The sequence below is a fragment of the Sus scrofa genome, chromosome 1, assembly GCF_054392235.1.
Source record: "Sus scrofa isolate SSC_HxYL_T2T_F1_AM1 chromosome 1, Sscrofa_HxYL_maternal_Yorkshire_Landrace_v2.0, whole genome shotgun sequence".
Lineage (NCBI taxonomy): Eukaryota > Metazoa > Chordata > Mammalia > Artiodactyla > Suidae > Sus > Sus scrofa.
In genome coordinates, this window is record NC_139383.1 from 132,485,723 (window position 1) to 132,511,035 (window position 25,313).

The window sequence follows — 25,313 nt, forward strand, 5'->3', positions numbered from 1 at the left end:
ATCCTCCATCAAGTTCCATCACAAGTGACTAGATATAGTTCCCTGTGCTATATAGCAGGATCTCATTGCTTATCCACTCCAAATGCAATAGTTTGCATCTACTAACCTCAAACTCCCAGTCCATCCCACTCCCTCCCCCTCCCCCTTGGCAACCACAAGTCTGTACTCTATGTCCATGAGTTTGTTTCTTTTCTATAGTAGGTTCATTTGTTCCATATATTAGGTTCCAGATATAAGTGATATCATATGGTATTTGCCTTTCTCTTTCTGACTTACTGCAGGAGTTCCCGTTGTGGCAGAGTGGTTAAAGAATCCAACTAGGAACCATGACGTTACGGGTTTGGTTCCTGGCCTTGCTCAGGCCTTGATCTGGCATTGCTGTGAGCTGTGGTGTAGGTGCAGATGAGGCTCGAATCCCACATTGCTGTGGCTGTGGTGTAGGCCGGCATCTACAGCTCCAATTATACCCCTAGCCTGGGAACCTCCATATGCCACGGAAGCAGCCATAGAAAAGGCAAAAAGACAAAAAAAAAAAAAAAAAAAAAAAAAAAAAAAAAAAAGAATTCTGACTTACTTCACTCAGTATGAGAGTCTCTGGTTGCATCCATGTTGCTGCAGATGGCATTATTTTGTTTTTTTTTACGGCTGAGTAGTATTCCATTGTGATTATATACCACATCTTCCTAATCCAATAATCCGTTGATGGACATTTGGGTTGTTTCCATGTCTTGGCTATTGTGAATAGTGCTGAAATGAACATGCAGGTGCATGTGTCTTTTTCAAGGAAAGTTTTGTCCAGACATATGCCCATATGGGTCATATGGTAGTTCTATGTGTTTTTACTTTGCCTTTTATATTCCTAATTCTACAAATCCTATAATGTGTAATGATAAATTAATATGTAAGTCATTTTTGGGGTCCATATACTAGCCACAATTTTTTCTTTCCAGTAAATATGATTTATTTATAAATTATTGTAATTTGTCCAAATAATTTATTGGAATAATTCCTATGAAGTGGAACTGCTAGTACTAAGGATATTCAAAATTTATATTTTGATACAATCTACAGATTTCCCCCAACTGTATATATGGGTCCACATCAATCTTGTCCTCCAGTGTTTGCCTATGAAAGTCTGTTTCCTAAAACTGTACAAATATTACATTTTTAATCTTTGACAATATGAGATTACAGAGAAATTGCTCATCTCTATTATTGTTCAACTCAGTCATCTTCATGTATGTTTAATCTTTACTGGTCACTTGTATCATTTCATTTTCCTCCTTTTTTCCATTTCCCTTGGAATATCACTGTCTGTGTTACTGATTTCTAAGAACTCATTTATGACTAAAAATGCATTGCAAATAAAATACCATGTATTTATGTCATCAGTTTACTATGGTGTTTTATATTTTGGTTGTATATTAAAATATAATTGTGTTATTTTTTTAAAGAATATTTTAAGCTGGAAAAATTTCACCTGAAAGAATGGGTAGAAATAAGTATAAAGCTATCAGGGAGGGTTTTATTATATTACATTTAAATGCAATCTTATCATTCTTCCCAGAAAGAAGAGTTCATTCTATGTTTCAAATTGAACAAATAATGTAAAGCCACTATTTAAACTACTGTTAGCTTTTTTATCTCAAAGTAGTTAAATGGCTTTGTTGCTCATGTGGGAATGGAAATTAGCTCTTGGCATGAACCACTTTAATTGAAATCAATTTGTAGATTGAGTTCCTATGCTGCTTGACGGATGACATCATTTCCTGTGCTTTCCCCAATCCTCACTGTTTTGTTAAGATAGGATGAGGCTAAGTTTAACTTAATATTTTAAAGCAGCTTTACACCTTTTCCTGACCTACTTAGAATATTTTCCAAATTTTTCCCCCAATCATTTCTCTTGTGTACTTATAAATAGTTTTTTACTTAAAAGACCTTTTGGCTGAAATGTTTTAATAGAATTGTAGGAGCCTAAAATAACAGGTTGTTTTAATCAGTTTCCTGGGTTGGTTGATTTCTATAACAATGCTCCAGCAAAAGTTATTTCTGCTTTCATATGTGGGGAATAGAAGATAAATTTTTTTTTTCTTTTTGGCTTCCTCATGGCATATGGAGTTCCCAAGCTGCAGTTGCCACCTACACTGTAGCTGCAGCAACGCCGGAACCTTAACCCATTGTGCCAGGCCAGGTTTGAACCTGCGTCCCAGCATTCCAGAGATGCCACTGATCCTGTTGCACCACCGCGGGACCTCCAATAGAAATATTTTTAATAGCAACCTACTTATTGCTCTACAAGTGCTTAGGGCACAATGGGCAACCTCATAGTCTCAGTTTTCGAGAATAGCTTTTGGTGTCATTCTCATGGAGTGTAAGTTAAGTAAACAGAAACTAATTTGGCAGAGTTTTATATGATACCTACAAACAGGCAAGGGATGCCCTGAGCACTTATGGGGATATAATTACTAATCATGATGGTTCCTACTCCCTAGTCTCATGATGCTTTTACACAAATGGGCTGGGGGTAGGAGAGAGGACCAAAAAAATAGGTGGATTATTTAATACAAATTTCCAAAGAGAAACATAAAGTACTCTGAAGTCAGAAGAAAGAGGGCTCCTATCTAGTGGGAGAGGGAGGAGAGAATAGAAACCAGAAAAGTTCAAAGGAAAGAAGAGATATTTGCAGTGGGTTTGGGCATAGGTGGGATTTCATTATTTGGTGAGAACTGTGTATGTTGTATGTTGAGGCTTGAGAGGGGCAAAGAGACAGGCTAAAGAGCAGATTGCATGAAGACACCAGAACAGAGTACCTGGCATTTGCTATGGCACTTAGGAGGCACTCAGAAATATTTGTTAAGTGAATAAGTGACTGATAATAGTGGAGACTGAGTCGGGAGATGTATTAGGAGTAGGCAGAGGAGATCTGAAAGGCCCGTGGGACCACCCTATGGAGGGCTTTGAATGCCAAGGTGGAGAGGGTTCTTAATACAGTAGAGATAGGTTTCCTCTGATGGTGTTTCAGGAAGTATGTGATATATATTCTTGAAAAGGTACCTCATTTTCTACTTAACCCTTTAGTACTCTGTGAGGGCTTTAGTAATTACTGGGTCCTGGCACCTTCTTTCCCTGTTGTTATCCTAAGACTTATGCAGCGCCTTATGAAAATGGACCTTTGGCCTGAAGCCAGCAGCCTCTTTGGGTTACCACACTGAGCATCCTGACTAGGGTTACTAAAGAAGGTGTCTGCAGGGAGAAGTTTCCTTTCTGCTCCTGGGAAAAGATTTGTTCCCTGTGCTCCAGGAAGGATGCACAGAAGAGCAAGCGTAAGCAGCTGATTTCTGTTCTTACACAGAAGAAGGGCTTCCCTTCTTTCACATGAAATTGTTGAACTTTTTCTCTAGGAAATTACTCCCACAGCTTAGAGGACCGGGTAGAGTAAGCCAAATTTCCATGCCCAATTCTGGCTTCTCATGTAGGGATGTGTCAACAATGACTAATGATTAACTCCATCAAGCCTTTAGTGTTTTCCCAGTAAGGTAGTTGATTGTTTCTCAAGGACCTAGGAACAGCCTGGCATTTTGAAAGTGTTACTAGAGTGCCCAAATAGAGGCAGCTGGAGCCCTGGAGTAACCAGAGCACAGATTGCTGGAATTCTTCCTCCCAGGTATCTCTCATTCCAGCTCATTATAGCATCTCATCATCTCAGTCCAAGTCAGCCAACCCTGTGTTCTTCCTGCCCTAGACACTGAAGCTCTCACACTTCTGTAGGTGGCAGTGTGATAAAGAGTGCATTTCAAACACTGGGGGTCTTAGTCAGTTTAATGTTACAGTGTCAACAAGCAGCTCTTTCTGCACCAAGTCCAGCTGTCTTCCTTATCAATCAGTCTTGTTACTAAATGTCTTTTTTTCCTGCTTTTTTCTGCCTCCATAATTTCCCTTAATACAGTTCCTTGGAATTTGTCACCCTGTTTTCCTGCCCACCTACCTGGACTCTCAGTCTTTTGACAGGAAAATTATTGCCATTGTAATCTTGTCTTGTTCAGTTACTCAAGACACCATTTTCTGGCTGGTATAAAGAAATGACCTTGAGTGGTGAGTTCTGCTAAATTAGGAAAGACATGGAGCACTATGAAAGTAAATATCCAAGAAACAATTACATTGCACTGTAAAATTGCACACAAAAACACGTTTAGTATTGTCAGCTTGTTTATGCATAAATATATGAATCCATGAATCATTTGATTTTTTCTTTAAATCACTGCATCAACTCCTGTGAACTGTTGCAGTCCATGTACTTAAATTGCAAAAATAAAAAACAGAAGTCTTTTTTTCCCTTTTCCTTTTCAAGTCCAACACTGTAACATCCGCTGTATGAATGGAGGCAGCTGCAGTGATGACCACTGTCTGTGCCAGAAAGGATACATAGGAACGCACTGTGGACAACGTAAGTAAGCCATTCTAAGTATTCTACATTTAACCTATACCGACACAGAGAATACAGAGATAAGTGCTGGTGCATTTTCCTTGATTACCTGGGACATGGCATTTGTACACATGTCCAGTGACTCTTACAGATGAACAGACCACTTGCCCAACACATCTAGCACCAAATTTCTGATTGGAACCTTGGAAATGAGTTCCTTCATTTTTCTTTCATTGACCTTCCCCCACCCTGCTGGCCTCATCTCTGATTTACAGTCACCAACCAAGGGCAGAATTCTTGTTCACTCCAGATGTACGCCTTCCTTTGATTGCTGAACATCTCTGCCTGGATTTTCAAGAAGCCTCTCCAATAAAGTATTTCAAAATGCAGCCTCATCTTTTTCCTCAGACATGTCCTTTTTCTTGATTAATGGTGACTGCATCTCTCTAGCTTTCCAGTCTAGATTCTGCTATTACAGTACTTACCACATTCAGAGTTCCCATTGAGTCTCAGCAGTAACAAACCTGACTAGTATCCAGGAGGATGCAGGTTCCATCCCTGACCTCACTCAGTGAGTTAAGTAGCTGGCATTGCGGTGAGCTGTGGTGTAGGGCACAGATATGCCTCGGAACCCACATTGCTGAGGCTGTGGCATTGGCTGGCAGCTGCAGTTCTGATTTGCTCCCTAGCCTGGGAACTTCCATATGCCACAGGTGTGGCCCTAAACACACACACACACACACACACACACACACATACACACACACACACCAAAACTCTGCCCCCCAAGCCCCCAATGCTTAACCACATTGCTCAGTGTGTTGGTTCATTCATAGCCACTGTTTTGTGTGTGTGTACTCTGTATCTGTCCCTGTGCTTTGTAGAGATAAAATTCCTTTAAAAGAGTTCATTTGTTATTACACCAAGATAAATAAATAAATAAGTATATATATATATATATATATATACACCCTGCAGAAAATTTGGCAATGTTTAAAAGTATAAAAAAACAAAATTATCCACAGTCCCACCATTCCAGATATTACTTTCTAGTCTTTTTAATGCATATTTGGTACATGAGATCACATTGTATGCATAACTTTTCATATAACTTTTTCACTTAATATTTTATTAGAAATATGTTCCATGTTATTAAACACTTAAAAATGCATTTTATCAGTTGCATCATGATCCATTATATATGTTTTACTCTTTATTTAGTGAATGGTTAGTGATGAGCATTTATTCATGTTATTTCTGACTTTGGCATTATATATGTATTTGCTATGATGAATGACGCTATTATAAATAAACCAAAGTTCATGTAATTCCCTCCTAACTATCTGCACACTGCAGTGTGGTAAGAATGATGATTGAATTTTTACAGCCCATAGCAGCAGCAAGAAGGAAATGAGAGTTAGGCCAGCCTCTCCAGGGTAGGAGACCCTTCAGCCAAGTCTTAAGGACTGGATAGGAATTCACTTGTCAGAAAATGGGAGATGGGCCTTCTAGGTGGCCAGCACAATGTTGGCCAAAGCACTGGAATAGGACATTGCATAGGATGTTGGGTGTAGTAGGTGCTTTGGTGTCACTAGGAATTAAGTGCTGAGGGAAGTGACAAGAAGGGAGATAAGGTCAAAATGGAAGTCATGGGCCAGGTCTGGAGTGCCTTTATGCATATCATTTTCACCAGGGAAAGGGACTAAGGTAACAACAGCCAAGAACATTTATCTGTGGAGCGATTTACTCTGTTTACTTTATGCTGGGCATTCATTCAGACTCTTTACATGGATTAATTTATTTAACATAACAACAGCCCTTGAGTTAGAGGACTTTATTCTCTTTTTTGAGTTGAGGAAACTTGGGCACAGGGACTTCAGTATCTCAGTTAAGGCTGTGCAGGGAGTCATCGGCAGGGTTGGGATTTGTACCTGAGAAATCTAACTTCATGGCCCGTACGTTTAATGCTATGACGTACTGGCTTAATGCACTTCACTTACAGCTGTTTACAATGAGAAAAGTCACTGCAGCCACAGCTCAGAGGTTGAACTTGAGGGAGAAGAACTGGTTCACAGGAAGACTAGTACTAAGGCTATGGCCAGAGGTGGGTTGGGGATGGATTCCAAGGCATTTTCAGAAGAGGAGTCAGGAGGAGCCACTGTGCATCTTCCTGCTTCCCCTTGATCCTCCAAGAGGGAGGTGAGGCAAACGCTCAGTGCACAGCAGGCATTCAGGTAATATCTATAGACTTAAAAACTTTTCCTAGATTTTGGTTTCCTAACCTGTAAAATGGGAGGGTTGGCCTAGGCAGTCTCCAAATTTCTCTTCTGCTTAAATCCTCTTCATTCTCCCCTGGTTATAAATTGAGAGACAAATTGGAACCATGAATAAAATAAACCTCTATAATTTTGTCATGAAAGATGGACTACTGACATAGTTTTTGGCTGTAAAGAGTTGTATCGGTTTGGGTGCTCTGATTCCTAAAGATGCCAAGATAGAATCGGATGCACAAGAGATTTATTGGGGGAAGAGCCTATGAAGAATAAAGGGGAGAGAAAGCAGGAGTTGGAGGAGAGAACCTTCCGATCATAATGCAGGTCAGACCCCTGTGCAAGGAGGGAGGGATGGAGAGACCATTACAGTGGTGGAGAAGGAGCCTCAGACTATGGTGCAGTTCCAGGAAAGCCTGGTCCAGGCTGACGGGGAGCCCAGAACAAAGGTTGCCCATCAGAACCGTTTCATTATAAGCAGAAATATCCAGTCTCCAGTACCCCACCATGTATGGTCGCAGCCAGGAGAGTGTGTCCTTGGCGTGAACATTGTAGCAGGTCTGGAGGTACAGCAGCTGGAGGCTGTTGGCCAGCTAAGCTCCTTATAGTAGGCTTTTTTGGAGGGAGATCTGAGTGGTTCAACACTGTGACTGCCACAGGAGTACAGGAAGTATGTGTGGGAAATATATGAAGGAGGAATTAATCTAAATGAAGGTGTTAGGGAAGCCTCATGGAGGAGTGAGATTTCAGCTGGGCTTTGAAGAGTGGGTGGGACTGGCATATTTGGCAGGGATGCCCTACTGCCAGTGGACAAAGATGCCCAGAAAGAGGCCATGCATGACTGAGCTGCAGTAAGTTGTACAGAGAAAAGTTGTTCAGGGCATGAGCCTTCAGATCTTATTTTAATGCCCTTCTTGATAAGTAGAATGCCTTCCCTCAATGATCTCTGGACTTATCTTACCAATATCGCCCACAGATTTCCTGTTAAAACCCTGAATTGGGTCATCATTATAGTGCATACAGTATCGAATGCGTATTCCTGCTTTGTCATTTGCAGTTCAGTGTGTGATTGAACATGCTTCCTTTCTGTAAGGATGACAGTAGCGGGGCCAGTGTGTTCCCTCATGAGAGACTCCTGGAAATTAAATTGAAATCATAAGCAAAAGAGTCAGCTTGCTAAAATGCAGTTCTCATCAGGGGGTTCTCTTATTAAACCACCATATTCGATGCAGAACTGAAAGCATTGCTCAGATGCTTCCTGGAATGAAGGTTTCAGCATTAACATGGGTGCACACTCACCTCTTCCAGGTAGTTTTACCTGAGTTGACTGAGAAACATCCAGGGAGCTGGCACTGTTCAACTGTTTAAAACAAATACCAGGGTCATTGTTTAGATTTTTTAAAAAATTGTTGTGCTTTCAGGGGATAGTATTACTTTATTAGCGTATACTCTCAGGTAAGACCTCGCAGGCTCTCAACTTCTCTGTCTTTATTTTACAGCTGTCTGCGAAAGTGGCTGTCTCAACGGAGGCAGGTGTGTGGCACCAAATCGATGTGCATGCACTTACGGCTTCACTGGACCTCAGTGTGAAAGAGGTAATTTTTAAAAATGTATCTTTCTAAAGGTGTTCTGGTGGCTAAAGCTATCATTGATTAAACCTGCATTGGGTTCTCGCGGCTGCTTTGCGAACTTTGCTGAGCTTTGAGGAGGTTTCTGAATTGTCCTTGGGAAGGTTCCTAGGATGACAAGGCAATGGCCCTAAGTCTATGCATGTTATTCAGTAATTCTTGACAGCAGACTTCAGGACTCAATAGCGAGCCTTTGCAGCAGTACCAGTTGGCATCAAGATAAAAGGAGGACAGTTTTCCAGGGAGTAAGGAATGAGTTTGTTATTATCCTAATAAATTAGGGAAGTGGCTCCAAACAAAACATCTGTATGGAAAGGGGGGAAATTCAGAAGGAAACAAAAATTACGCACACTTAAAGACCTATAGGACCTATTGGCTGTGGCAACATACAAGCTTAACATTCAAAGATCACTAGATAATTGATAGCTGAGAAACTGTGCTTTCACACATGTGGTTTATTCAGTCCTCAGTGCAGCCCACAGACATGTGTACACTCATCCTCATGTTTTTCATATAAGAAGATCAAGGCTCAGGGAGATCAGGGGACCTGCCTAAGGTCACACACATAATAAGCAGTTTTAATTTGAATGTGGGTTTTCTGTATTCAAGTCTAATGCATACTGTTGCTCTTAACAGATATTTCTACCTGATTTGCCTACCTATATGTGAATATGATATGGAGATGTATGTAGATGTGCAATATTATTAATATGTGCATCCCCAATCTTTGCTTTATTTATGGTCTTGTCTCTACGTTCATAGGCACGATATCATCGTTCCCACTTTTGTAGTGAAGGTTTAGGAGGTTCATTTCATATGAAACTGTGAAACTACTCTGAAAAAAAATACTCATTGAAAAATACTCATGAACTTTTTCAATTGCAATCACCACTTTATCTAAAGTTGCGTAATGATCATTTTAGTCTAAGATGGAAAGTAAAACCTCAGTAGCAAATGTTGAATATGTTATTTAAAAACAAAGATCAGAGAGCAGCATGTGAGAAATTGTTTTCTGTTTCTGTTTTTTACAAGTTCATCTAAATTCAGTTCTTCGTTGAAAGCAATACATATTTTAGCAAGTAACTGTTATTACGGAATAAATTATATTGTATCTCTGTTTACAAGGCCACTGCATGCTACTGATGTGTGATGCTTCAGGTCATGTTCTCTTGGCCTTTACAATTGTTCTTGGCATCACTTTGGAGTTTGTCTTTAAAACTGTTTCTCTTTACAACTTGATGTATTTTTGTTGTCTTGAAGGTAATGTATATCTAATGGTATCAAGAGTAATAAAGACTACTTTTTTGGCCTCATTATTTACTCAGTGAAGATGATACATGGTTTAAATTGTTTATAATTAAGATTGTTAACATATAACTTGAGCAGTGGTGTCACTTGAAGAAAATAATTCCTCAAATGATAACAGTAGATTTAATTTGTTTTAGAAAAATCACTAATAGAATGAAGTTACAGCGCATTTTACCTCTAAGAAAGGGGTTAATCATTTGCCACAAAGCATTTTGATTCCCATAGTTCAGATATTGATAAGATAGTCTAAAATAAAGAGGGCATGATACTTAACTATTCCACAGTTATTTTTTTCAAAAACTTGGTATTTGACCAAGATTAAGAAAATATGTGAATGTTTTTTTCACCATTCTTAACCAAAATTAAGAATGATATGAAACTACTAATCAAAACTGGCATATTATGCAGGGATTTCTCTAAGTTTCGGAGTGTCTTTAACTGCTCTCCTCCATGATAAGACTATCTTGAAATTTGCACTAAGGTGTAAATATTTTTTGGCCCCATAGAATCTTCATAACGGTGATTAAATAAAATTCATCCATAAATGATAGATTATCAGGCATTTGTGGTTTTGGAGACTGGGGTTGGGGAGGAAGCAGACTTGCCTTAATTGTTAACATTTGCCTATGATATCCATGGATATAGTCCCATATCTTCAATAGGAGAAGGAAAACATGAGTGTAGTTTTCCTCACCACATGGGAAAGATATATTTCTTTGATTCCAGAACTGTATTTCCATTTATAGTCTTCATGTTTTCTGCTTCTATGGAAGAGATCTCTTTACCTCTTTAAAGATTTAGACGCAGTACATTCTACTCAAATGCTTGTGATTTCAAGAGTGATGAATAAAAATGTAGAACAGTCAGGACAAATCCATCCTGAAGTGTGGGGAAGTATTCAGTGTCACTTCCGATGGAGGGTTGATATCCTTGTTGTTTACCTAGGCTGGTTGCATTATGTTTTAATTGGAATGTAGATTTTTATTTTTAAAAAATGAATTTCCAGGAAGTCTTTGCTAATTTCCTTTCCTTCTGATAGGAATCCTAGGTCTTCTGCATTCTCCCTGAGCACTGTCTCCACACCTCTTTTGGTAGCACTTACTACATTATGTTGAAATAGTAGGTTTCCATGTCCATCTCCCCCATGAAAGTATAAGCTCTTCAGCAGCAGCCATAGTCTCATCATCTTATAAATTCCCACCAAGCTCAATGCCTGATGCATAGGATATGGCCAAAAATGTTGAACTGAACATATTTTCAAGCACTGGAGATATGATTATCAGATAATGGACAAGTATCTCATGAAAGTAATTACTTTTAGTCTACTTGCACACAGTTCTGGATATTTTTCATCGATTTCATATTAAGCAGAGCTTGCAGTGTAGATGCCTAATTGAGTCTGGCCTCATCTATCAAAAATATGATTATTTAGAATCACAAGATTGTCAATTTTCAGTTTGCAAGGATGCAGAAAAGAAGGTATGTTTTGACCTTTACCAGATGGCAGTAAACAAAGAACTTCCTGTCATGATGTAATGTACATGGAAGGGGACATTTCAAATGTCAGTAATAAGTATTTCTCAGGATAAATATCTCTGTCCCTGGGAGACTTTGGAACTTTTAGATCTGCAGCTACCCCAGAGAGCCAGCAGAAGTGTAAAATATCCTTTGGGGAGGTGACACTGGCAGGATTTGGATCTCTTTAAGCCAATAAGTGAATCTTAATAATTCATGAACAGAGCGTTGGTTTGTGATGGAGACAGTGGATCTGTGCTTGAATTATGAATCATAACATTCATTCAGTAAATGCAATCAGGCTCTGAAGCAAATTTGTCTCTCTTGTAGCTTTTACCCAGGGAAATAAATATGTTTAAAAAAAATTTTTTGGCTAGTCAGCCTCACTATGTGGGTGATAATGATACTCTTGCCTGTCTCTTTACATTCAGAGGAAGAAAAATAGAGGCCTGTGACTTGTTTGGCATGTATTGTTTACTTTTAAAAAACTGAATGTGAATGCCTTTAGTTGTAGTTTGCCACTGTCCCCACCACTCCCTCTTGTTATACACCTGCTCACATTATTCACTTAGCTTATGTTTTAGCCCCTTTGGGCACACAACTTTGCACCCCCTTCTCCACTGTGTATCAAAGATTGCCTCTCTTTGTGTTTTCTTCCATACCCCAAGTTTCTTTCATTGTTCTTCCTCTTACATATTTTTTCTGTAAATTTACATTTATGGTTTTCTCGATTACTCCCCCCCTCCCATTTTTGCCTTCTCTCTTCTTGGGTCTTGAGCAACCAATAAAACTTATCATTGCCTAAGCTCAATGGTACGGTATGTTAGCACTTGTTATTAGAATATTGAAATGAGGTCAGTGCCTGTTTTGGCAGTGACAACATAAGCTAGTTGTGTATTACCATAGTTACTGCCAACAAGCCTATGTGGAATCATACTTTCTCTTGCCATCTTACCTCAGAATGCAGACTATTTAAAATCCTGCTAAAGGTTCTTATATTAAACACAGTGAATCATGTGATCAGATGAGACTTCTCAAGGTAATGAAAAAAGAGGGAAGAATGATAAATAGACCTGAACTTGCAGATGGGGAGGTGTTAATGATGAACAGGCTCAAGGGAGAAGAAAACAAAAGATAGACACTGAGAAAACATGAAGAGAAGCAAGAGAATCAGGAGAACACTGAGCCAGGGAAATGGAAAGCAAGGACTTTAAGAAATAGCCTGGGAATCTTAGCCTCTTCAAGGGAACAAGAAAGAATGAGTGAGTTCCCATTATGGTTCAGCAGGTTAAGAACCCAACATAGTTTTCCTGAGGATGCAGGTTTGATCTCTGGCCTCTCTTAGTGGCTTAAGGATCTGGCATTGCTGCAAGCTGTGGTGTAGGTCGTGGATGTGGCTCAGATCCAGTGTTGCCATGGTAGTGGCAAAGGCCTCAGCTGTAGCTCTAATTCACTTCAGTCCCTAGCCCTTATGTCACAAGTGCAGACATAAAAAAAAAAAAAGAAAGAAAGAAAAAGAAAGAAAGATTCACAAAGTGTCCCTTTGCTGTAATAACAGGTGACATGAACTGGATACTTAGACTGGGCCAGGCAGTATGCTGGACACTTTCTTAATTTACAGCAACCTTATGAGAAAAGTCCTATAGTGAGTACCATTTTGTAGAGGAATAAATAGAGGCAAAGAAAGGTCAAAGAGCTTGCCGGAGATCAGATATTTTGTAACTGCAATCAAAAACTGAACCCAGGAGTTCCCATTGTGGCTCAGTGGGTTAAGGATGCAACATTGTCTCCATGAGCTTGTGGGTTCAGTCCCTGGCTTTGCTCAGTGGGTTAAGGATCGGGCATTGCTCCAAGCTGAGGTTTAGGTAGCAGAGGCAGCTTGTATTTGGTGTTGCTGTGGGTGTGGTGTAGGTCGCACTTGCAGCTGCAATTCAAGCCCTAGCCTGGGAATTTCCATATGCCATAGGCATGATGGTAAAAAGAAAAAACAAAAAAACAAAAACACAGCTGACCTCAGCCAGTCTGGCTCATAAGCCTGTGCACTGTGGCTTACTTGAGTTGCACTTGGAAAGAGATTATTAGTTACCATGGAGAATTTTCTGAGGAGTTTTAAGAAATCTAGAACTAAAAGTTTTAGAGTAGAAGTTATAGATTAAGAGGAAAACAAGCCCTTCAGGAAATTTGGCTAGGTAGGTAATTTTCCTCTCCGGAGGAAGAGTTGAGGTAAGTTGCTTTTAAATCATCTTAAAAGCCAAGGGGAAGGAGTCTTAAGTATTGTTTGGGTGTATGTAATGCAGAGTTTGGGGCTATTTCTCTGTTTGATTGATTTTGATATTTTAAATATACTAATCCACTCTTGGAGAGAAGATTATTCCTGTCTGTTTGCAGTACATATAAATCAACTCCAAATGACTGAACCAACATTCTTAAATGTCAACGTACAAAATGAATATTGTCATTTAGTGCAGTTACCATGGAAGGTTATATAGTTTTCCTACAATATTGCAACTCCTCAAACCATATGCGGAAACTGTTTTTGGAATTACCTTTTCAGAGTCAGCAATTCATTCAAATGTGTACTCACCATTTTTTCCCCCTTTATGGGAATCATTTGAGTTTTTAGAAACAGCCTAAAATAGTGAAGAGTCAAACATGTTAGTTGTTTGGGGTTGAAAATTTACTTAGATTGAAAAGAGGTGAACAGAATTGTCCAGCATGGCTCTTAAAGCATGTAAAATTATATTGATATTTTGATGTCAAATTTTATGTGAACCAAAGTATGAAGCCTTTTGGAAGCATAAATACTCATAATAAATTTTCTGTCATTACTCCATCTGGAGATCTTCATTATATAACTGTCTGAACGTAAGCATGGACACGAATTCTTTGAAATCCTGAATCATTTGTTCAGTGTTAAGTTCCTACCCAAGTCTAAACTGTGAAGACAATGCTTGGATTTTTGCCAAATCAAGAAAGTCTTTTTGGCTGTTCTGCTGACTATTGGTAGAAAAAGTATAGAGGAAAGTAATACTGAACTGATAGCTTTAAGAAAAAGGACAATGATGGAGAGCAAATATGGAGTAGAATAAAATGAAAGCATGGTGATTATTCATAGTCCATCAGAGAAGCATGACAGTGGAAAGTGAACCAACTCCGCCCATCCTGCTTGCCCTCGTAAGGAATTCCAGTGTTAATGGAGCTGGAAAAGCTGTTTAGTTTTTTTGTTTGTTTTTGCTTTTTTTTCTCTGATAATGATAATGGAAGAATGGAACAGAGGACGCAAAGACTGGTTATAATTCTTCATTCTCTATGTGCAGTTTATAGATGAGAAACACCATTATCTTTATAATAGTTTCTCTAACGATTTACAAATGAAGATTTTTCACGTGGATCATTTTTTAATGATTTCATTGAACAAAGTTCAGAAAATGATCCTAAAAGCAGTTGATAAGCATTTATTTTGTAAAGCCGGGAAAGCAGTGTCTGCAGTGTGTCTAATGAACGGGAAGGGTTAACATATAATGATCCAAATATATAATAAGCAGGTGGTGCATTTCAGATACATTTGCCTCATAAAAAGAAAGTAGAATCATGACATACTCTCAGTGGGCCCATCTAGATGGTTTCATGGATTCAGGAGCTGATTTCCTTGTGCTTCTTTCCATGTAGTTTTTCTGGAAGGTTTTGATGAAATGTAGATTCTCCCCACCCCCCACCCCCACATCATTTGAAATTAAGTTTTACAAAGCTGCATTTATGATACTAATTTTACATTTTAGGTGGCTATTAAAGTTTTCAGAAATACTCATAGGCTAACTCCCCTTTTCAAAGTGTTTTTGGAAGGCAGAACTCTGTGAATTATGCTTATTTTATTTTCTCTAAGAAGGTAACATGAAATAAACTGTTTAAATAAACTTAAAAAATGTCGAAGCCCTCTAGGAGCCTGGCTTTTGGGATTGAGTCTAAATGGAGAGTAAATACTAATGGGTAGATAGCAGAGGCAGAATGCCTTACATGTTACTATGCATCTAAAGTGGTATTGCAACACTTGGCAGTTGGCGGTTCATTGAATAAACTTGATTTTCCTAGAATAGTTCCAGGAAATACATCTGTTGACATAGACGTTCAGTTTCTGTGGTTGAGTAGCTGTATGCATGTAAAGAACATAGCTACCATGCCTCTTAAGGCTGTACTCGCCTGGTAGGAACCAGAAAGACTGGTGGGATGCAATCGTGAGGCAGTTTAACTTCTGTCTCCCAATCATCATCCCTCTCAGCCCACTCAGTGGGCTACTTCTCCCCCTGCTAGAATGAAATTTTCTGGTCCCTTTCAGACTTTCTCCCCTGCAGGTCTTTCACATGAAGAAAGGCATCTATGTTCTTATTGGCTGTTTTATTTCCTTCGTCAACCTGGAATGTCCACCGGTGCCTCCAGCCATTTGAGGCCTCTTTTCTGCTCCAGGCAGCCCTCTGACAAAGTATCTAAACCCACGCCACATCAGCTTTCTCTTGCACTGGCCAACAACTAGTTAGCAGGAAACACTTATGCATTTTTTGCACCACATAAATTGCCAGAGTGCAAATCAACTTTAGCACGGTACCAGCCTCTCCTTTGAACCATGTCTGAACATCTGGCCAGCCAGTTTCCAGGCATTAGCAGTCCACACTGGCCAAACTGCAGCAGATACATACTACACATCACACAGTCTAAGCAGTCTTCTTGAAGCTCCGCTCATGACTTATCATCATAATGTGGTCTTTCCCCAATTTCCTACAGAGAGCTAGTGACAGTTTGCCCTCTCCCATAACTCCCTTCCCATCTCTTACTACCTCAGATTTTTTTTTCTTTTTAGGGATACACCTGTGGCATATGTAAGTTCCCAGGGTAGGGGTCAAATCAGAGCTACAGCTGCCAACCTATACCACAGCTTGTGGCAACGCCAGCTTTTTGACCACCAAGCAAAGCCAGGGATCGAACCCACATCCTCATGGATACTAGTCAGATTAGTTTCTACTGCACCACAATGGGAATGCCCTCAGATGTTTTTATATTCTTGATGTGTATGAGGGTTTATGAGCCCTGTGGCCAGGTTGTTATCACCTCCTTTGCAAATTCTGTGTAATAGTGTCACACTTGACCTAGAATGTGGATACTCAAAACACTAGAGCAGCACTAATAAGAATATAACATGAGCCATATACATAATTTTTTAACTTTTCTAGTAGCCACATTAAAAAATTAAAGAGAAACAGGTAATATTAATTTTAATAATGTATTTTATTTAACCAAATATATCCAAAAGTTTTCTTTTAATAGATACTCAGTATTAAAAACTATTGAAATATATTACATTCTTTTTTGCATACTAGGTCTTTGAACTCTGATGCATATATTATGCCCTATCTCAGCTTAGGCCAGCTAATAGCCACCTGTGGCTAGTCGCTACCATATTGGATAGCTTTGTTTCTAGTAATACACATCATCACTTTACCTAAGGTCTTTATTAGGTCTCCATTTTTTTTTTCCTGCTGCTGTCTATTCAACTTTTAATGTTAGGAGTTCCTTTCATGGCTCAGTGGTTAATAAACCTGACTAGCATCCATGAAGACGTGTGTTCAATCCCTGGCCTCACTGATGGGTTAAGGATCCGGTGTTGCTGTGAGCTGTGGTATAGGTTGCAGACATGGCTCGGATCCTGTGTTGCTGTGGTTGTGGCGTAGGCAGGTGGCTACAGCTCTGAGTGGACCACTAGCCTGGGAACCTCTATATGCCACAGGTGTGGCCCTAAAAAGACAAAAGACAAAAAAAAAGAAAAGAAAAGAAAGCAACATCTTAGAAAATCACAGGCTGTGTTGATATGTGAAAATAAATCAATGGGGAAAAAATTAGAGTAAGGGACCTCAGATTAGAGTCTATTTTCTCAGAATGTTTGTCTAACTGGAATTTTATTCAAATATAAGTGATAAACAAAATCTCTTATAGTCACATCAACTAGATATAACAACTATAGCAAATGTTACATAAAGGCTCAGCCCTAAGCTAGGCACTCTGATGGAATCAGAAGGGAGTATATGGTTTTTGTCATCAGGGACTTAAAATCATTTTTTGGAAAGACAGAAATGCATACATAAAAGAGTTAAAAAACTATGCAGGACAAAGATTTAGTTAGGCAGAGTAGATGAGAAAAAGCTCTATAGATGAAGGGAAGAAACAGTACAAAGACGCAGAGGCTGGAATTGATGAGGGGGAAATGGAAGAAGTGGTCACCCTTAGGAAGTTCCTGCTATGCCAGCTTGTCTGTATTTGGAGACCTCCTTAGAAGAGAAAGGGATGTGGAGTGACATCAACTTTCTTAGCTCCAAAGAAGGGAAGGTCTGTTTCACATCTCTCTGTGGTGTCCTTTTATTCTAGTATACTGTGCTCCTGGACAGTTTCTGTATGAGGCATGGTATCAGAATCTTAAAAAATTCTCCTTTGTCTATATAAATTAGTGGGTGGACTGGTCTGTATCTGAAACTGTTCTATCTTAATCATGTGGATAGCAGTCTGGAGACCTTTACTAATTTTACACACTCAACTGAGAGTCCTTAAAAATGCTCAGTGTTGGAGTTCCCGTCGTGGCGTAGTGGTTAATGAATCCGACTAGGAACCATGAGGTTGCGGGTTCGATCCCTGCCCTTGCTCAGTGGGTTAACGATCCGGCGTTGCCGTGAGCTGTGGTGTAGGTTGCAGACGCGGCTCGGATCCAGCGTTGCTGTGGCTCTGGTGTAGGCCGGTGGCCACAGCTCCGATTCGACCCCTAGCCTGGGAACCTCCATATGCCGCGGGAGCGGCCCAAAGAAATAGCAAAAAAGACAAAAAAAAAAAAAAAAAAAAAAGCTCAGTGTTTATTTTCTCTAGTAGTTATGACCTCTAGAGAGTCTGTGCTATTTTTGGTTTATAAATGTATATTGAACAAATATATGGGACTTCGGAGTCCAAAGAGCAAAAGTACTTTTTGTAGACCACTAGTCCCATGGGGGTTCTATGAAATGATGTTTCCGTGGTCAATTGCATTTTGGAAACTACCATGTCCTCTTCTCGAAGAGACTTTGGATGTATTAGCATCTCAGCTCTTAGGAGTCCTGCAAAAAGTAACTGTTTTTATGTAATTTAACTCGGCACTTTCAAACCTATTCATTTTAGAATTAATTAATTAAATTAAATGTAATCCCTGGAGTTTGGTTCTCAAATGTTCTAAAGTGTGAAATGAATAGATCAAGAAGATGTGGTAAATAAATGCAATGGAATATTACTCAGCCATAAAAGAATGAAATTCTCCCATTTGCAATAGCATGGATAACCTAGAGAGTATCATACTAAGTGAAGTAAGTCAGAAAGAAAAAGACAAAATACTCTATGTTAACACTTATCTGTGAAATCTAAAAAATAAAATCAATAAATATATATAACAAAACAGAAACAGACTCATATACAGAGAACAAATGCATGGTTACTGGTGCAGAGAGGGAAGGAGTGAGGGAAAAAATAGGGATGTGTGATTAAGAGATACAGACTACTCTGTATTAAACAGATGAGCAACAGGGTATGTATTATACAACATAGGGAAATATAGCCATTATTTTATAATAACTTTAATAGAGTATAGTCTATAAAAATATTGAATCATTATGTTGTACATCTAAAACTAATACAATATTATAAATCATCTATACGTCAATTAATTAAAAAACAGAATGACTTAGGCAAAGTGAACTATCTCATTAAATAGTGATAAATTCCTAGTTCTGAAAAGTTTGTTTTTTTTGTTTTTGTCTTTTGTCCTTCTGAAGCCATACCCACAGCATATGGGAGGTTCCCAGGCTAGGGGTCTAATTGGAGCTGTTGCTGCCAGCTTACACCAGAGCCATAGCAACTCGGGATCTGAGCCAAGTCTGTGACCTACACCACAGCCCACGGCAGTGCTGGATCCTTAACCCACTGAGCGAGGCCAGGGATGGAACCCGCAACCTCATGGTTCCTAGTCAGATTCATTTCCGCTGCATAGTAATGGGAACTCCTGAAAAGTCTGATGTGGTTGGCATGCATGCAATTTGGTTCTTTTCAACCCTTGGGGATACTACTTACCAGAACTAGGAGTATCAGATATTCTTGAAGCTAGAGCTTCCTTTCACAGATAGGTTAAATTCTTTTCTTGCCAAGTTAAGTTTAAGACATATTCCTTCCCCACGCCTTTCCTGACCATAGGGAGCTCCACCACCCAACCTCATCAATTTCATTGCAACTTCAGTGATGTCATCATCTCCGGCTGACTGGAACTCATTCACATTTCTAGTTGATGGTCAATATACATATTAAACTTTTGGTCTTTGTCATTCATTTAGGTCAAATCAGCCGTTTTCATATTTTTCTTACTCTAATTCTTTTTTCTCAAATTTTATTACATTTTAAAATAATTGGGTGACCTCATCCTAATCTTTGGGGATATATACTGATGATTCTTAATGATGTTTACTAAGAGGTAAGGAATGAGCATATTCATCTTGTCAAAAAACTTTTCCCTGTGACATGTATTGATTCTCATGTTGAAATATATACATCATACACATCAGCATAAAGCGATCAAGTATCTTATTTCCTGGCTTTTAGGAAGCTTTATAAACAAGTTATAATATTTTAAGTTTAAAAGGAAACACAAATTACATTCATTTTATAAGTATATGTGTGTAAACAAATATGAATATATTATATATATATATATTCCATATTTTCTTTAAAAATTAAGTTAGGACTGCCAGATCCCATGATTTGGGAATTATAAAACTTGCTAATCTAGTCCTAGTTTGGGGGCTCATGAAATGCTGATATATAGTCTTCCAGCCAGGCAATGATCCTTCCCATAGACCAAAGAATAAAAACTGTAACTGACACTTCTTCCTACCTCATTGGGTACCAGGCCCAGTGCTGTGAAGAGAGTAGATGTTTATTACATCTTTGTTGATTTACTTAACTGTGGGATACTGAGGTTGAGGAAGAGAATATTTAAATGTGAAATATATCTTAAAACAATTTTATATCTGCTTAACACCTTTTTTGTAAAGGAACTCAAAACTGTACCTACAGATATGTCCATATTTACTATGGTGATAAAAGTGTAGCTGTTGATAACTGAAGTATGTGAGAAGTGAATTCTGTGGGACACTTGAAAGAAAATGTTTTCCAGCTTTCTTACCATATTGCCTCTGCAGCAAGCCCTTTCCTCTCAATGGTTTCAGAAGAACTTTATCAGTAAACAGTAAACTTTATCAGTGGAGTATTTGTTTCCTCAGGAAATAAAAACGTTCTAATGGTGCAATTCATAAAAGAGACCTGTTTCTACCTCTGTCCCTGGTGAGCCCTTATCCTCTTGCCTGCATTCTCTTAGGAGACTTTGTTGACCTTCACTGTGGTAGGACACTCAAGCAGGCGAAAAGAGAAGACTTTGCAGGTTTAGGGGTAAATTTTACCTAAGTTGAGAATGTTCTTTTGAATATGTATTAGCTCTTAGGGATCATTTCTTTTCTAACGTCCCAGTGGAAAAGCTTATATATATTCTGTTAGGGATTCTGGTCAAGTAGTCTTAAAATTAAATTAGTGTGCTTTAAAAGACAAAGACAAAGCCATGACCTTCCAGAAGCAAATTTTGATTCATTCTTTGTATGATGATTTATAAGCTTCACATGCAGAGTGGGGAATATTTGGGGGGAAATTTCTTGTTGCACTGGGAAACATAAAAATCAGAGGCATACGTACATCTTAATGTTACAAAACTGGCTTTGGAAAGCAGTGTGTAATAGAAGTTTGAATTGCCCTCTTTGAGGAAAACAGCTCTTAAACACCATAGGACAGTCTCTAATTTTTAAAAAACAGCATCATGTGTAATTGGATAGAGCTGTTTCTTTTCAAACCTTACTTAGTATTCACTTCTTTCTACATTTTTACACACTGCCAAGCAGAACCAGCTATCACAAAACCAAATAGAAGGCAGTGACTCTGAGAAGTCATTGTGGCCCTTTACTGAGTCAGCCTGAAGTGGGCATGGGTCTCCTCTGTTCTCATGGTTTCTGAGGTGCTATTCTTTTTTTTTTTTTCCCTGAACGAGAGGAAATGATAGGGAAATTGTTTTCACTAAATTTTATTTCAAAGGAGTCTTCTTCCAAATTGTCAATATCACACTACAATAATTTATTTTTTTTACTATAGTTGATTTATAATGTATTAATTTCTGTTGTGCAGCATAGTGATTCAGTTATACACACATACACAGACTCACTATATACATTCTTTTTAATATTCTTTTCCATTATAGTTTATCATAGGACAGTGGATATAATTCTCTGTGTTATACAGTAGGATCTTGTTGGTTATCCCCTCACACATGTGATATTAGCTTACATTGACACCAGCCATCCACTCCATCCCTCCCCAAACCCACTCCCCCTTGGCAACCACAAGTTTGTTCTCTATAAATGATAGTAATTTTTAATGTTTTAATTTAAGACGCCTAATTATGAGACATTGTGCTTTCTAAATTACCTGGTTAAGAATTCAGAGTCTAAAGTCAATCCTGCCATTTGCTGGTTGTGAGGTCTGGTCTTTCAGCCACAGTTTCCTAATCTTTACCATGGGAATAATAGTCCCTGCTTAGTGAGATTGTTAGAAAGATTAAATGAGATAATACACAAAGTACTTCGCATGGTGTTTGGCATGTACACAATACGTGTTTAATAGATGTTTACTACTAACATTCTCATTCTCATGAAAGTGAAAGTGATTTTGTTTAAAAAATGTTGTTTCATAAACAGTACCATGAAACTTTCAACTGCTACCAGAGTTAACCTAAATATAGAGGCCTCATTGTGACTGCTGTCCACTTGGAAGTTTTGTTCTCTTAGTGGAACAACATACTTTTTTGGATCTTCTACACAGATGAAACCCAACATTCTTATTTGGATACATCACCCTTATACTTTTCTTTAGTATACATTCAATTGTTGCAACTGTAGCAAAGGCTAACAGCCCAATAGTGCAAATGGTAATAAAGCAAAGGGGTGTCTAAAAACCATTTCCATGAAATGTCGTGACTGTAGCCCTGAAAAACGTTTGTTTTCACAACTGACCAAGGGTTACCAAAAGATGTTGCTTACTTCGATATACAGATGCAGAAAGGGGATGAACCTGTCTCTTCGTAAAAGGCCAGAAGTGAAATATAAGAGGTACTTAGCTGTTTTAGCAATGTGGCATTCTGTTGTCAAAGAGAGGTCATAGAAAATTATCCACTAGCAAATAAACTAAACACCCATATAAAGTATATGTTTAACTTTCTAGGTGTACATGAGAACTTGAATTTATCAATACGACATAGTCAGTTTTGGTGTGTGGTAAGATGCTTTTACTTGTAGAATCCACATGCCCTTCTTCAATTGCAAAGGACCACAAGTGTTAGTCCCAGAGAATTAAAGCTAGAAAAGCCAAAATGCTGGGGTATTTTAAACCTGTACATTTCCAACCTCACTCATTAGAGTTCGAGTTTTATTTAACATATCCATGAAAAGCTTTGATAGTAAGGTGAAAAGAAAGCATTCTAAGAAGCAGAGGTGTAAACTTATCTATCATGCATCAGTTATGTCCCAGGCACTGTGCTTTGGCTGGGGATGTATAAGAGTACATGAAGCACACTACCCCACCCCTGCCTTCTGGAGTTACATTCTAGTGGAGGAAGCAGAGATTAAATAAGTAAACACAGGAGCACCTAAGTACCACTGTGGCAAAGGCCATGAAGGAAAATAGACGGCAGAGAATAGTGACCCGTACAGACTGATGGTCTGGGGAGGTCACTTTGTGAAGGATGAGAAGTCACCAGCCATGTGCCAAGTGAAGGGAAGCTTTCTAGTTAGAGGGAAGAATATGCATACAGGTCCTAAGATGGCACATGTCTGTGTGTTTGAAGAGATAAAGAAAGCTTTTTGGACAGAGTTCAGACAGTGAGAAAAAATGATGAGAGACGAGATGGTTAACAGTGATCAGGGCAACATCATAGGGGAGCAGTGCACATGGCACATTAAGACATATGCAGTGCTGCCATGACACCATACTGGAGAATAATACGAGCATTGTAGATTTTTCTACAGACACTAGAAGCCTGGTGATTCAGGTTGCCCATGAGAATCTATCCTAAAGAGTCCCTCAGTACCAACTCAGTTAGGGTGGGAGAGTTCTTGTAGATTTCCTATGCCCTTCAGGACCAGAAAGGATTTTGTTTTATGTTCCTTGTATTGCTTTTCCTGTCATCTTGTGCTGTTATAAGACTCTGACCCCCAGATTTCCCCCAGGAAAGCAATTCAACTGGAACTTAGATGCCCTTAAAATACATAAAACAAGCACATCATGAAAATGGTATGTTCAGACAGCAAGCATTTTGAGATAATGCATGCTTTTGAGTGGACGCATGCAGACTTGTCCCCAGGGAATTCCTTTGGATGTCATAATAGCAATTCTGCTATCAATAAATCATTTAGTATTTGGACAGGTCATGGCTACCACCTCAGTCACTAGATACATTTGTAATGGTTTCTGTGAACAATAACAACAAGCACCTAGCAACATACTGTTTGGTCATGTCATTTTTATAATACCACATGTGGTTTTGTGGGCTTTGGATGGATAAACTGTGTCTAATATATCTTGAAAATGAAATAGCAAGCATTGGTGGAGGCCCACGGTGCACAATACATGAAATCATGCTGCATGGTATGTGGCTTTGTATAAGAATGGTGTACGGGTGTTTTTGCTAGTTTTTAGTACTTTTCTATTCCATGAAGGAAGGGCTTGTGTCTATATTGTCTATCATTTTATCTCTAATTTGGGCCACCTTGTAACTCCATAAGTATGTGTTGAATAGATAAATGGTTAAGTGAATAGTTCTGAGGAAAAGTTTTTTTTTTTCTTGAATTTCTTAGACCACAAATAAGAAATGAGTGATCTATCATCTCTCCTTTTAATCAATGGTTTTCTCCTGGCCTTTTTTTTAAGCTATGAGGAGTGTCAAATATAGACAAGCAAATTCTGCAAAGTCTTAATACTTCAGAGAAGCCAAAGTTATGTGATCCTTTTCACCTATTCTGTGCTTTATAGATGTACACACATAGCCTCATTTGGTCCTTGGAGCATTCTTGTGAGACCACTGATACTTTAAAGGAAACAGATTGTGTTTCATTTAAGGCAGGTGCATCGGAATGTGATCTCTGTTTTCTTTCTTTCTTTCTTTCTTTCTTTTTTTTTTTTTTTTTGGCTTCTTGCCTTTTCTAGGGCTGCTTCTGTGGCATATGGAGGTTCCCAGACTAGGGGTCTAATGGGAGCTGTAGCCACTGGCCTATGCCATAGCCACAGCAACGTGGGATCCAAGCCACGTCTGCAACCCACACTACAGCTCACAGCAACACCAGATCTTTAACCCACTGAGCAAGGCCAGGGACTGAATTTGCAACCTCATGGTTCCTAGTTGGATTTGTTAACCACTGCACCACGAAGGGAACTCCAAGGGATCTCTGTTTTCTAAGCCCAGACTGAGGTGCATACATATTTTCCAACAAATATTTGCCTGGCTATTAGACTGACAGTCATCTCTAAAATTGCTTTTGTTCTTTTTATCTTAGCTCTATCCTTTTTTTCCTCTCCATCTTACACACCTCTATGTTTTTTATTTTATTTTTAATTTTTTCTAAATTGAAGTGTAGTTGACTTTCAGGTATACAGCATAGTAATATTATAACATTTTTACAAATTATATTTCATGGACAGTTATTATAAAATATTGACTGTATTCCATGTATTATATGACATGCCCTTGTAGATTTTTTATTTTATACATATCAATTTGTACCTCTTGATCTCCTATTCCTATCTTGCCCCTCCTCCCTATTCTCACCTCACCAGTAGCTACTAGTTTGTTCTCTTTATCTGAGTCTGTTTATTTTATTTTTTTTTTTAGTATTCTATAGTTTGTTTCATTTTTTAAGATTCCACATATAAGTGATAACATTCAGTGTTTGTCTTTATCTGGCTTATTTTGCTGAGCATAATATCCTCCAGGTCCATATTGTTGTAAATGGCAAAATTTCGTTCTTTTTT

At 38.7% G+C, this 25,313-nt stretch overlaps 1 protein-coding gene across 2 annotated transcripts in view; it reads left to right on the forward strand.

Annotated features, from left to right (window-relative positions):
• The window catches only part of FBN1 (fibrillin 1), a 258,581-nt gene that overhangs the window by 47,892 nt on the left and 185,376 nt on the right, over positions 1–25,313 (forward strand). For both annotated transcript variants that reach the window (XM_085011361.1, NM_001001771.1), the window contains 2 exon segments: positions 4,349–4,444; positions 8,193–8,288. In XM_085011361.1, the coding sequence (XP_084867487.1) occupies positions 4,349–4,444; positions 8,193–8,288 (192 nt within the window).